The sequence below is a fragment of the Serinus canaria genome, chromosome 1, assembly GCF_022539315.1.
Source record: "Serinus canaria isolate serCan28SL12 chromosome 1, serCan2020, whole genome shotgun sequence".
In the NCBI taxonomy this organism is placed as follows: domain Eukaryota; kingdom Metazoa; phylum Chordata; class Aves; order Passeriformes; family Fringillidae; genus Serinus; species Serinus canaria.
Genome location: NC_066313.1, coordinates 89,278,295 through 89,292,181, shown reverse-complemented (window position 1 = coordinate 89,292,181; position 13,887 = coordinate 89,278,295). Strand labels below are relative to the sequence as shown.

Genomic DNA, 13,887 nt, shown 5'->3' with positions numbered 1-13,887 from the left:
ACTTTCCTTCAGTAGTGAGGCTTTAACTTCATTTTTAGATCTTATGTGCAACAGATACACTCCTGACTCTGCTTTCATAGTTTGCTCCTGTACAGTAACAATAGAATTTCCCCACTAAATTTTTATTTCAGGTTTTTAACTTTGAAAACAACAAAAAATTAAATATAACTTTATGTCTCCTGATACAAAGTTTCTCACACAGTCAAACACATCACAACACTGAAAATCAGCATAATGAAATGCTGTATAGCTTCTTAACAAGGACAATAGGTCTGGGTCCTGATCTGTTTGCTTTAACAAAAAGCTCTCTTCAAATAGAACAAGTACATATAGAAAAAATAACCTTCTTATTTTCTTATTAAAAAAGGAAATGGTGCTTTCTATAAACAAAGGAACATGTGATTTCTTTGACACAGATATAAGTTACAGTGGAAAAAGCTCAGAAAGCTTCAAATAAAATTGGCATTTATTTAAAAGGATGGTTTGACCAGTTGATTGGATGAGGTTCAATCAGCCCATACAGTCTGGTAATTCTAGAAACATCAGTGTAAAAAACCCTGCTTTTTTTGCTTTCTGCTATCCAGTGTCACACAATCACTGGCTGAGAACATGTTGCCTGCAGCAGCAGAGACACAGATCCCACAGTCTGGCTGCACTGTGTCACCGCTGCTGGCCCTGGCAGCTGTGTCACATGTGCGAGCTCCGTCTGCCCCGCGTGCCCAGCGACACTCGCAGCCGCGGCTCCCTGGCCTTGTAGTGCTCGTTGAAGTCCAGCCTGAAGCTCAGGAACCGAAGGCTCTCATCTGAACTGGTTGTCAACAAGACCAAGAACTGCTGGACAATTCCCTGAAGAGGAAAGAAAAACCCAAGAGACAGTTAAGGAAGCATCTCCGGTATGTTTTGAACAGGAATATCACAGATCTGGTAAACAGACAGACAGAATATGGGAAAAGGCAAGCACAAGGGTTCATGTCCAACAGTTATGGTGGATTCATTCTTTCTGCAAAAACCCAGAGCTTCATTTTTATTTTTCAAATATCTGCTATGCATGCCAGTCTCCAGTGCAAACAGCTTGGTCTTTTAAAGTGTGTTCCCCACTCCCTGAGCCCTGCTGGGACACTGCATCTGTCTGAAGGCTCCCAGGCTGCAGAGCAGCTGCCTCTGTGTGCCATTGCCTCAGGACAGCATTCAGGATCCAACCTGTGCCAACAGGGACCTCACCTTGAGTCTGTGTTGCAGGCACAATGCCATCCAGGCCAGCATCAGGGCACTGCTGGCTTCAAACACACCCATTTGATGTGGCTTGTACAGCAGCATGGGGCATCCCAGAACAACAAAGCATGTGCCCAGTAGGGCAGTCAGTGCTGCAGACCCAACTAGACTGAGCATTTGAGCAACCTGAGGGGGGATTTGCACTTGACAGGTGGGAGGTACACTTCTGCATTCCATCGTCCCATTCAGCTCTAGCCATGCCACTGCAGGAGTCCCACAGGACACAGGAAAGGAGAGGACTTTAGAAGGATGGGAAGAGTAATTTGAAGAGTTCATTCCTAATCTCCAGTAAATAGTAACATGAACATGCCCATAACTAGAGCACTCCATTACTTCCAAAGGTGACTAAAGCTGTCCATGGAAATCCTGTTTGGAAAATCCATAATAGGGCTCAGCATGAATACAGTCCAAGCAGGCAAAACCTACATTGCCAAACTGTAGCAATCTTTAAAGCACAAAACCCACAATTTATTTATAACCTACACTTAAAGGCCTATGCTCATTTTTCTGGGGAATGGTAGCTTTAGCATCAGATATAACAAATAAAGACAAAGCCAGAATAAATTACTTACAGAAGATAGCCTGCACGTGTTCCCCCAAACATCTTATCCACTGCCCCCCCCACTCCCAGTGAGCTTAAAATTAAGTGTCAGGCCCTTAATAAGAAACTTTCTGCAGTCTTTAATTGCAAAGACTGTGAGGAAAATAATGGAATGCAGAAGGAATTCTATCTTTTTCCCCCTCAGACTACACCAAAAGATAGCTATTACTTTCCCTACTGGATGAAGAAGACAACTTACATGAAAAGACTCTTCTCTTTTATGTGGGGAATATAAACAATCACAAAACCTTTGACTACTAACCAACAGTGAACACAGGCTTATAAGCAGAGAAGGAAAAAACAAAGATCTAGCTCCACAAACTGCACGTGAATACAGAAGTTACATCTACTCAATATTTGAAATTCATTTCTATGCAAAGCTCAGCATATTTTGGAAAAATATAATTTAAGATATAATTAAGGCACCTGGTAAAAGTGAGTGAGTATTCGCAGCTGTGAGCACATTTTAGGTATTGAATCTTGAAATTCTTTCATCCTCTTGTTCTCTTCTTCCTCTTCTGATGCAGTTACACCCCACTTGCCCTACACAGAAACCAAACAAGTTTAGAGGTGAAGCATCACATGATTCAAATTGCTAACTGGGCCACCTTCTGCCAGCTACATCAGGTTTATAAAAAACAGCCATTGCCATAGAAAGACAAACACAGAGCCTCCAAAACGGAAACTATCAGACCCCCTCCCTGGTGGTTGTACAGTGCATAAAAGAAATAAGAGGTTTATTAGCAAGGCGAGTCTCACACCAACAGTGCATGTCAATCTTGCAGCAATGAGGTAGACATGGAGCTACAGCATTTTTTGCAAAAGGGTTCCATTTACTTCATCTAAGAGCCCTAAATTTCTCATCCTCCAAAGTCCACTAGAGAAATCAACTCAAATTTTGGGCAAGACAGAAATCAAAAACACCACTCAGCCGTTTTGCTTGAAGTCACCAGCAACTTCTGTTGACTTTTACATCTGCCCAACTACATTTTTCATTCCTACTGTACCGCTACATGCTATCTAAAATCCTCCATATACCAAAAGCCTCAATTCATTTTCACATTCTAGAAATAGCCTTCTTGTACCTCAAGCTCACGCTGTTTTTTCCTCTCTTCAAATTGCAACCTCAGCTGCAGCTCCTCCAGAGCAGCTCTGTACATTGCATCTTGGGCATTCTGGAGCTCAATGATCTGGTCAAAAACTGCTCGAAGCTGGTTGAGAAGTACCTGTGAGACAGGTAACAAAATAATTGAACAGCTGTACAACACAAGAGTTTTAACTTACTATCCTTCTCCAGAAAATGAGCAAAGAAAAAAGTAAAAGGAAAAAAAAGTAAAGGAAAAAAAAAAGTAAAAGGAAAAAAAAAGTAAAAGGAAAAAAATAAAGTGAAAAAAAAGTAAAGGAAAACAAAAGTAAAGGAAAAAAAAAGTAAAGGACACAAAAAGTAAAGGAAAAAAAAAGTAACAGGACAAAAAAGTAAAGGCAAAAAAAAGTAAACAGGAAAAAAAAAAGTACAAAGTAAAACAAAAAAGTACAAGGAAAAAAAAAGTAACAGGAAAAAAACAGTAAAGGCAAAAAAAGTAAAGGAAAAAAAAGTCAAAGGCACCAAAGTACAAGGAACACCAAAGTAAAAGGAAAAAAAAAGTCAAAGGCAAAACAAAAGTAACAAGGAAAAAAAAAGTACAGGAAAAAAAAAGTAAAAGGAACCACCAGTAAAGACACAACAAGTAAAAGGAACAAACCGTCACCGGCACAACACAAGTACCCGCACCCACAGTTAACGGAAAAACAAGTACACGGAAAACAAAACTCCCGCCCACACGTACACGGACCCCCCAGTAAAAGGCAAAAAACAGTACATGACAAAGTCAAAAAAAACAAGTACCAGGAAAAAAACAGTACACGACAAAAATCTTTTTTACACAACTGGAGAGACTGTTCTCAAAGCCCTAAGTCAGTTGTTCCATGAACACACAGCTTCTAAGGATGAAAAAGAACTGGCCCACACTACAGCAAGGTTTAATATCAACACGTGTCACTATGTCTGGGCAGTAGGCACTGAACCTACCATTAGAAAATCTTGTATCAGAGTAATAAAAATGACTTTTCCCTTTGCTCCTACAATGTTAAAGAAGGTCATTCCTTACATATATGCCAAGATCAATAAGTTACAATTACATACAAAGGAGATGACTTACCCTGGAATCACTATCCAGCAAGCACCGAGCTATGATTGTGTCCAGGAAAACTTCATGAGCTGCAATGATGTGATCCAAGTCCTGTGCTTGTTGGACCTTGTTCCAGAGTTCATCCCATGAACATTCAAGCACCTGGAGCAATGATACAGGATTGGGCTGTTTTGATTTGCTAGATGACAACTCTTTGAAATTTAAGACACACAACACATACAGAATATTGCAAGTGCTTAATTTTCTAAGTAACTCATTGGGTGTGTAGAGTATACCTCAAATGTAATGTAGTACTGCATTTGATGAATGAAATGGACCATTTCCGATGCCAGAACGTGACACTGATGCAGCACACCAGAAAGCTCTGTAAAAATCCAAAGAGACAGCATGTTAAAGACTGCAAGGACAAGCACTTCCAACAACAAATCAGCTTGGTAAATTCTTCTCACCATATTACTTCATAACACAGCCACTAATCTTAGATGGGAGCAGCAGTGCCCTGCGGAGGTCAGGTGTCCTCTCCCACCCACCAAAAGTTCTTAATTATAAAACAATAAATTTGTAACTATTACTATGCCATAAAGAAGTGTAACTCTCAATAGTTATTTTTTACTGAAAGACATGTAGATAGATTAAAAAAATTTCAAGAGTGAGCCAGTACAGATGCTCACAAGTATGGGTATGGATATATTCTCTAGCTGGGAAATAGGATCAAAAAGTCCTGGTCCATGAAACATACACCAGAGCCACAACAGAGCTTTCCTATTTTGTCTCAAATATCTTTCTCTTCTTATCCTCTTCTGTTCTTAGCTAAACAAAAGCAGAAGGAATAAGTGAAAGTAAAACTAGTAAATTCAGAACTGTGCATGCATGAGACTTAATAGTTAACAGACAGCATAAGAAAGAGGGAGACATGGAGTACAAATAAGAAGGCATCAATGAATATGAATACAAAGGGATGTAAGAGGTACAGTCGCACAACCAGGCCAGCACAAAGATACTTACATTAGTGCAACTTTTCAAGACAGGAATCAAGGATTAAATAAAACAACAGATAGGAACCTTCTATTTACAATTATGTTATTTTACTTTGATCATCCTTATCATCACCTACCATTAAACAGCCAGTCAAGAGGAGCGCCAAAATGCAAAATTAATCTGAACAGAATTCATGAGACACTCTTTTTCCTCTTAACAAGCAGTTTAAAATAAGATGCAGTTGTCTGTATCCATTTTACAAGCATGTCATCCATCTGGACACCTCTCACCTGGCATACTTTTCAGAAGCTTTGCATTGCACATGTGCCCTTTCCATATATCAGTAAGAATATACTCCATTCTCTTCGCTCTCCAAAGGAAATTAAATACTCTTAGATAGTGGCTCATGCACTCACGTGTAAATACCTACAAAACAAAGAAAATAACCACTACAAATTAATTGACATACCATATGCCCTGAAGTACCAAAAGCCTCCTAAAGGTTCATCTTATCTGATCCATGCAGTTTACCTGTAAATATTGTAAAAATAAAAAAATTTCCAGGAAATCCCAGAGCTTTTGGAAAGATCCACCCTTGAGGGCTGACCAGGGCACTCCTGGAAGTGTAAGAAGGGGTGAACAACACAAAACAAAACCTAAGCCTATTTTGAAACTGCATTCTGCTGGTCAGACTCACAGTTTGTCCTGCTTAAAAAAAAATTCTTTACAAGTTCTTTATAGAGGCTAAATACATTCAGATAAACAATGCAACTATCTATCAAATGCCATTTAGACAGCATAAATAAGTTCTCCACAAATACATTCCTCAGCTCCTTTCAATTCTCCCAAATTAGTATCTACAGACAAGTAATTATAAAAGAATAGGAGCACTCAATTTATCAAGTACTTGCTAAAAACTGTGCTGGAACAAATTAATTACTGATTTTCAGTAATGTAGCTTTAAATGTAGCTTTTCAGCACTCACACTAACTGGTAAGAATTGAGATTTTTGCTCAACTGTTGATACAGCAGGTACATCAACTGTTGATACAGTGGGTATACCCTAGATAAAAAAAAAAAAAAAAAAATCTCTGATTTCACACTCCATAACAAAAAAAGGTTACTTGAACAAAAAAACCTTAGCAATTTAATTCAGCACCAAAACACATTCCAAGCCAGCAGTGTATGACATTACCGTTGCTATTGGCCCATCAACATGATAGTCCAAGCTGAAGACATCCCATCCAGTGTCCCCAGGAGATACCTGTATTAAAAAGATATGGTACTGTCAGTGTATAATCAGAACATAGTAAAGCTGCAGATGAACATCACTTGCTTTCTCTTTCATTCTGAAGGGCCTATGAGCAAACAAGCACCCAAATCAACAAGAGATACAGAGTTTCTTGTTCAAAGTAGCAGATTAGCAAAAATTGATCAAATCATTTGATACAAGGGTGATACTGATCTCACAAAAATACTGATGTTTGCAATGTCAGTGTTTTCCACTGAACCTAGTAAAGGAAAATACCAGTAAGGACAAATTTCTTTGGCATCTGAAATAGATTTATCTCAGATGCTACAGTTCATCACTGAAGTCTCACCTCAGGGACAGAAGCTTTCAAATTAACTCAAGTTTCTTACCACAGGCTCTTCCATGAAATGCGCTTTCATTGCTTCTCTTTTTCTTAACTAGAGGCAAGAAAGAGGCACACACCCCAGCCTGCCCTTTCCTGCCCCAATTCTTGTAAGAGTAACAGCATTAAGAGCTGTTTGGAGGACCTCAAACCAGCGTCACCAGCATTAATTTCTGTTAGGCCCCAAATACTCAACCTTGGATTGTCAATAGCTGTAAACCCACATTTTGAAATACAAATAGACAATAGATAGGGAAGGCAAAAAGAAGATGACTTATTAAATGACCTTTATAATAATCAAAGTAAACTTCGCTGGAAAGGAAGGGGGAAATGTATTCACATATGAAAATTTTGTTTCATAGAGATGTCTGCATGTATACACACAAACAAAGGCAACTTTCAGATCAGAGTCCCCTTGACACAACAGACCTCCAGGAGTCGAACATCCAATCGCTTGAGAATCTCGGGATTATCGAACTGCGCATTCGTGGCCCTCACCGCCGTTTCCAGGATTCCAGTTAGATTATGCTGATATAAGGTTGTAGCTGGTCGTGCAAGCTCTGGCCTGGTGTTTATGGAACAGTCATAGCACATTACTGAAATACTCTCCAGCAGCAATTCAGTAGTAACTGCAGCACACAGCAAAACCCTTTTCTAACCAACATTCAAAACTATTACTCTTTCAGACTTAATCATGAAGAAAATCAGTGAGCAAAATATCTGCACAGAGTATGAGCAGAATATGCCTATTCATATGCAGCTACTCCCCTGAATAATAGCATGAGGAGCAACTTAATCCTCACTTAATACCAGTAATTTGAAGTTACCAGGATTGCTAGTTTAGCTAGGCTGCAATTTGAGTTGCATTCAGATCTTAAATGAGGCAGATTACATCATTAGCACATCAAACCAATAATTTCACTTCAGTTTTGAGAAACTTACTGATAGCCATCTCACAGGCTCAGAAGTGCTGGCAAGAACACAGAAACCCACCCCATCTATGTAACTTCAACTTTCAAAGAATTGCAACATGCAACTCTTGTAATACCTCTCTGTCCCTCAGAAAGGAGAAGACTGGAAAACTTCTCACTCCTTCTGCCTCAAATGTAATACTGACTCCACGAATCAACCTCACTCAGCTTCACATTAAAAAGCATGGTCATATACTGTTGATTTTGACTTACAAACAAGTTAATGAAAGCTTTATTACAAAGCCTGCCTTATAGATCAAAGAGAAGCTTTGCAAGCCAATGCTTCTGATTAAAGAATTTCATCAGTAGCACCAGCATGTAAAAGAGAACTTGCAAATCCTCTTAAAGAACTGGATTCAGCAGCTGTGGGTACACCTGAGTGCTTGAAACTAAAGCCAGTGAGGAACCAAACAGATTTTTCAAACTGCATTGAATGGTTTTGAAACAGTTTTTTAGACCAAACACCTATAAAATATAGAAGCCTAATAATTCCAGCCAACCTAATCAGCAGCATCAGAAGCAGAACGTTTCTGCTTAAAATTGCTGACAGGACCAAGAGAAGTGCCAACATCCTCGAGGCTGTCACAGGGCCAACATAAAGATATCTGTATTAGTACAACTTTTCAAGACTTTTGTACTGTATGTACCACTTATCAAAAAAGAAGAACAAGTTTTAATCCTCAGGGTCAAAGAAATTAAAACCAAAATAGAATGTAAAAGTTATTACTCAAAGATTTAATTGAAAAGGTACTTAGAGGGTCCTCTTCAAAAAGCAAAACAGTTTCTGCACTCATCATGCACAGAATCATCAGAAATTCAACAATAATTACCCTTCCTATTGCCTTACTTGAGCAAGTCCATTAAATGCCTGATAAAGTCTCCTTGACCAAGTAACAAGTAGCGCCTCATGGCCTGCATGTGTTCCAGCAAATTGTACTTCTTATTGAGAACATCCAGCAGGTATTTGCTGGTTTCAAAATAAGCTGCATCAATTTTCTCTTGAAATGCGTTTTCCAGATCTGTGAACAAATCAGCAGCTAAAAGAAAATAAAAAATTGAAATTAAATTAGTAGTTTTCAAAAACTGAGGCAAACAAGCTTTGGAGTTGAAATAAACAGAAAAACTGCTATTTCTTCTGATCCACTGTGTTATACATTTGCCATAGCCAAAGCAAAAGCAAGTCTAAAGCAGACTACACTCCTACACTTATATCATATTACTTTTAATCTGTGCCCAGATTGTACTTGCCAGTAGAAACTCATGTTATGTATATAAAAAGTTGGGGATTTTCAAGCTTGCTGAAATACTGCAGTTTACAAATCAAATTATTTATTGAGTTCTAAAACCCCAGAATTAAGAAAAACCTTTGATGGGCAGAATCTAAATCAGAAGGAACTTCAAAGGGTACAGGGAAAAAAATAAATCGAAGAATCAGACTGTTAGAAAACTTAACAGAAGAGAGCTTCCATAGATAAGAGAATGAGAGAAAAGGGAATATGCTGGAGTTACCTGGGGGACAGCCAGCAACCTGATATTTTCTCTCCATCTTTCATGCAAGGCAGTTTGGGGACAGAAAGCAGGAAGCAGTGGAAAGTAGTAGGAAGCTTATTTCACTGTTTTCTACAACTACAAGCTCATCAAGAAAGGGACTGCAGTAAAACCGTTATGAGTTAGCAAGAACTGTGGCCTCTTCAGCAACATGGAGCAATATCCCCAAATACTGGATTGCCAGCTATCATAAGATTCAGACCTTCAGCATTAAAGGATATACTCCCACTTTAACTACTCAATTAATAAAATGCTTATGAATAGAAGAAATAAGCAGTGGCTTTAATAAAAAAGACACTCTTTAAGAAGGCAAGTCTAGAAGTCTGGATCACTGACATTCCTGGAAGTTTCCCAACTATCATTCAGTAACCAATGAAACTCTCCAGAAGACAGAAAAGTTCAAGAGATGCCAAAGAGATGACACTTGCTGTGTTTAAAATCTTTAGACTAGAGAAATACTGCTTAGTCAATCAGCACACATCAACCTTAGGGATGTGAGAATTAATAGAGCCTGCAGTAAGTGCAAGTGTCTTTCCACAAGATGCTGCGAGGCTTGCAGGCAAAACAAGAGAGGGAACAAACCAAGCCAGAAGGAGTTACCAGCTGATCTCTTCAGCCCCTGGACACAGAGGCTGGGCCCAGCACTGGCTGAAGGCACAAGTAAAGTCAGCAGGCAACTTCCTGGCTATTTATAGCCAGCCCAGTATATCAGGCATGCTGGTCCTGTCTCCACTCACACAGGGCTGTGTGTGTCTAAGCAGTAGCTCTGGGATACACAGACCAGTCTCAACTTCTTATTAGCTCAAGCAGAAAAAGCAGCCTTTGCCCTCTCCTTAGTACTGATCCTCTTGTCTTGAAGGAAGTGACCTGGCCACAGCCCTTCAGCTCAGACTGGAAAGTCAAGTTTACATCCGTAGCTGTAATGCACCACCTCTGCATACACACACAGCCCCCAGCACAGGCAAAATGCAGCATTCCTGTCTGACATGCAAAACTGCTAAAAAGGTTGCTTTCATCAACAAACACAAGGCCTAGGCACAAGTTTTGTAAACTGTGCAAAATTATCTCAGAACACTGAAGAGCCCAAAATGGATAAAGAAAGGTCCAGACTAAAAGCACTGACAGGCAGGTCCATGAGCTGCTACTGAATATAGTGTCATTCCTGGTCCAGAAGTCCCCAAACTACAGATAGCTACATGCTGGAGCTGAGGTCACTTTATTGGCCTTTTTTACTGTTCCTCTTTCCCAAATGCCACAATTTTCTCTGCCAGGCAGGATGACCAAATTCTACACAGTTATGTCAGACTTCTTGTTTTAATACATGTCCAGACAGTTTTCTATGCCACAATTATTTCAGCATAAAAAAAAAAAAAAAAAAAAAAAAACTGGGGAAAGATGATAGTTATGGTTCCAAAGCAAATGAAATAAATAAATAATACAGCCAAACCTGTGAAATGTTCAGATTTAAAATGAGAAAAAGTATCCAGAACTCAGGCTGGCATCCTGGCTTTCCATGATCTTAATAAAACTGTTAGATGGTACAAACAAGTACAAAAGGAAGCATTTCCAACATCCCTGACATAGAACGTTCTTTCAGGATGAAATGGGTAAAATGCCTTAAAAACAAATGCAGTTTCATGCAGAATTAAAGCAATGCAATACCACGAGGTATTAGGCTGCCAACCAAAAGCTCAGCACACCTACAGCACACTGCACAGCTAGAGTGATATATTTCTAAAACTACACTTCTGTCTCAAACAGTTATTCTCAGCACTTAGGATAATGTAGGTGTGCTTTGAAGCTCTCATCCCCCACATAATAGGAAACCTGTATTTGTGCAGATCTTCCATTCAATCAAGGAGAGAGAGAAACAAGCGCAAATGTAAAGAAATATTGGAAAGGCATGGCCATAAATGCTGTATAAAGTGGTGAAAGTAGTGCAGCCAAAGAATGGGGTTTTTTTCCCTTTTTTCCAGGAGTAGCTGGCAAGATGATCATTCAAATGCATTTACAGCCCTTATTCACTTAACCCTGACCCCTTTCTGCACTTTAAGCTTATCTTTGACTAAGCAAGCACTGAACATGGTACAAAAATCACATTATTAGAAGACATATTCTTCCAGATATGAATGGGATTTTTATCACTAGAACATTTTTCATGGAGGTACTCATGCCAGAAGTCCACACTATGAAGAGTTAATATTAAAACTAATCCAAGTCTTATATAAGTAATATTATGTTATAAAATGTTAAGAAGCATGTTCTTTGAAAACAACAATTTGACAGAAAAATATTTAGATTAGCATCAGAAAACTTATCCCAGTCATCTATATCTCAACAGTTAGAGTATCTTTGGTATATTAAACAAATTATCAAAAGAAGTTACAGTAGCAAAATACCACTTCCACCAGAAGGCAGCAATCTGTTCTTTCTCAGAGATGTAACAGCATCCTACACATTCTTTGCTTAGCATTTAGACAAAGTCTCCTTGGTTTAGATGTTTACTATTTGCTACCTTTCATCATAACAATGTTGATTTAATTGCAACAAATATGCCACCAAAAATTAACCACAAATGGTATAGGAGTTCTCATTCATTAAAACTGAGATCTATTCTAAATAAAACAAAATTATCTGAAGGAATTTAACAGTTAAGTTCTGGTTCCAGGTTCATCAGCTGGCAATCCCATTTTTAAGTAATCCCCAAAAAAAATGTTACTAACCTTCCACATACTTATTTTTGACATATTGATATAGTGCATTTACAGAAAGGCTAGAAAGGCTTCTGTTTTTACTGCTTATTCCATTATTTACAACTAACTGAGTATTTTTATTTCTTCAACCACAAAATTAACTCAGTATTATAGAATTGTATGATGGAATATATTTGATGAGAAGTCAAACATACTAAATTCTTATTGCAGCACTCAAGAATATCCCTGCTCCCACTCCAGCCAAGGCAGCTAAAGGCAAACTGTTTTTTGAATGGTTTCATTCACAAGTTCAGTACATTAACAATCATCCAGCAAACATATCAAATTAAGAAAATTATACACATACATCTTTTGTAAAAAACAAGTATACATTAAATTATCTATACTTTAGGGTAGATGGGATTTTTGTACTCCTTCCCATCCCAATATCCAGCTTACAGTCTAAACCACATACAGTACAGGAGGCCACAGTTCAAAGGGGAGCTATTGAATAATATTAATACTGTACCATCTTTTGAAGACTCTGCAGATTTTGCAACAGCAATCATCTTTGTGGATGGAGTTTGGTCATGACAAACTTGATGCAAGAAGTTTATGGATTTTCCTATTAAAAGGACCTAAACAAAATAGGATACAGGATTTTTTTAAAAATTATTTGCTTATAAGAAAAAAAAAAACCCAAACAAAAAAGCCATCCACAACCACCAGGACAACAAGATATTTTGTCATCTCTGTGCTCTTAGTAGCACAATCCAAAGCACAGCAACCCAGAACACCAATGCTAATATAAAAAGGTTTTAAACACATTTTAAAACCTCTTTTCCGCCTACTTGAGATCTCCTCCAAGTTTAACAGAGAATGGAAAGGAGAAACAGTCCTATAGCCTTCCTCAGCAAATAATTCTAAAATTCTTGAGAAGATTATTTTTTGTCAAGTTTGGCCTCTATTTTCTCAATAGAAATCTAAGCAGTAGCACAGGGCAAACAAATCATCAGAAGATGAACTTTTAGATTCATACCTTTTTTGACTGTTCCATTGTAATAAAAGATGGGATCATTGATTTCCTCAAAGTGTATTTGTCATGCCACAACCGATCAGTTTTAACTGTAGGATCTGAAGCTACAAAAAACTGAAGATTGAAATAAATATTTAAAGCAAAAGATTAATGGAAACTCTAACCTATAGTTTCACCTATTATTCCTCCTATTTTTACAGATGCAGAAGGGAAAAAAAAACCCACAAGAAAAGCAAAAACCCAAAAAAATTTTGCAACTGATACTGTGATCAAATGTTACAGTCTCTCAACCCCACACAAGAGAATCCCCTCATTCGTAAAAAACTAAACCTACTTTATTAGTTTTATTGAAGTGAAGTTTGGATGGATTATGCCCTCATCTTGTCAAACAATATACCCGTTTTCTGGACACGAACTCTTTTCACTGTCTCCAAATACCATTTTCCCCAAGAATAGCCAATTGTCTTTGTTCAAAACTGTCTATCATATGAAAATGTAACCTTCAGTACAACACACCCACCAATAATTTTCAATTAAGAACACTCTTCCAGTACACATGCAGAGGTTAGCGCTAACAAACTACCTAAAATCCAAAAAAGACAGAACCTCATATCTGGGGAGTAGCTGGGGGAAAAAAAAAGAGTATTTCACACTTCTAAAAAAAGATTCATATACATTTTACACAATTCTGACCTTAAAGACCAGCTGTCCCTGTCACTCACTTAAATTTTGACCAAAATAAGGACATTCCAAGAAAACAGACAATATATTTGACTCTCAAGTGAAATTACTCACATTTGTCTCAGAAGCGCTCAATTAATTTTAAAAAATAATTCTTTGGCTTCTTGTAACAAAAAAAAAAAAATTAAGATAAAAATCTAATCACTTTAAACAGACTGTACTGATTGGAGATAGGAAAGTGTTGAGAGAATTTAGAAAAGCATACTTCATTTCCAAGAAGAAAA

The 13,887-nt window shown here is 38.0% G+C and overlaps 1 protein-coding gene across 1 annotated transcript in view; it reads right to left on the bottom strand.

Annotated features, from left to right (window-relative positions):
• Positions 1 to 448: 448 nt before the first annotated feature.
• The window catches only part of TUBGCP3 (tubulin gamma complex associated protein 3), a 47,942-nt gene continuing 34,503 nt past the window's right edge, over positions 449 to 13,887 (bottom strand). The window contains exons 12-22 of the mRNA XM_009085467.4: positions 12,926 to 13,036; positions 12,416 to 12,524; positions 8,493 to 8,682; positions 7,104 to 7,239; positions 6,236 to 6,304; positions 5,331 to 5,466; positions 4,338 to 4,426; positions 4,072 to 4,203; positions 2,959 to 3,099; positions 2,300 to 2,416; positions 449 to 846 (exon numbers count right to left, since the gene is read on the bottom strand). Coding sequence (XP_009083715.1) covers positions 688 to 846; positions 2,300 to 2,416; positions 2,959 to 3,099; positions 4,072 to 4,203; positions 4,338 to 4,426; positions 5,331 to 5,466; positions 6,236 to 6,304; positions 7,104 to 7,239; positions 8,493 to 8,682; positions 12,416 to 12,524; positions 12,926 to 13,036 — 1,389 coding nt within the window. The 3' untranslated portion in view covers positions 449 to 687. The remainder of the gene's footprint in view (positions 847 to 2,299; positions 2,417 to 2,958; positions 3,100 to 4,071; positions 4,204 to 4,337; positions 4,427 to 5,330; positions 5,467 to 6,235; positions 6,305 to 7,103; positions 7,240 to 8,492; positions 8,683 to 12,415; positions 12,525 to 12,925; positions 13,037 to 13,887) is intronic.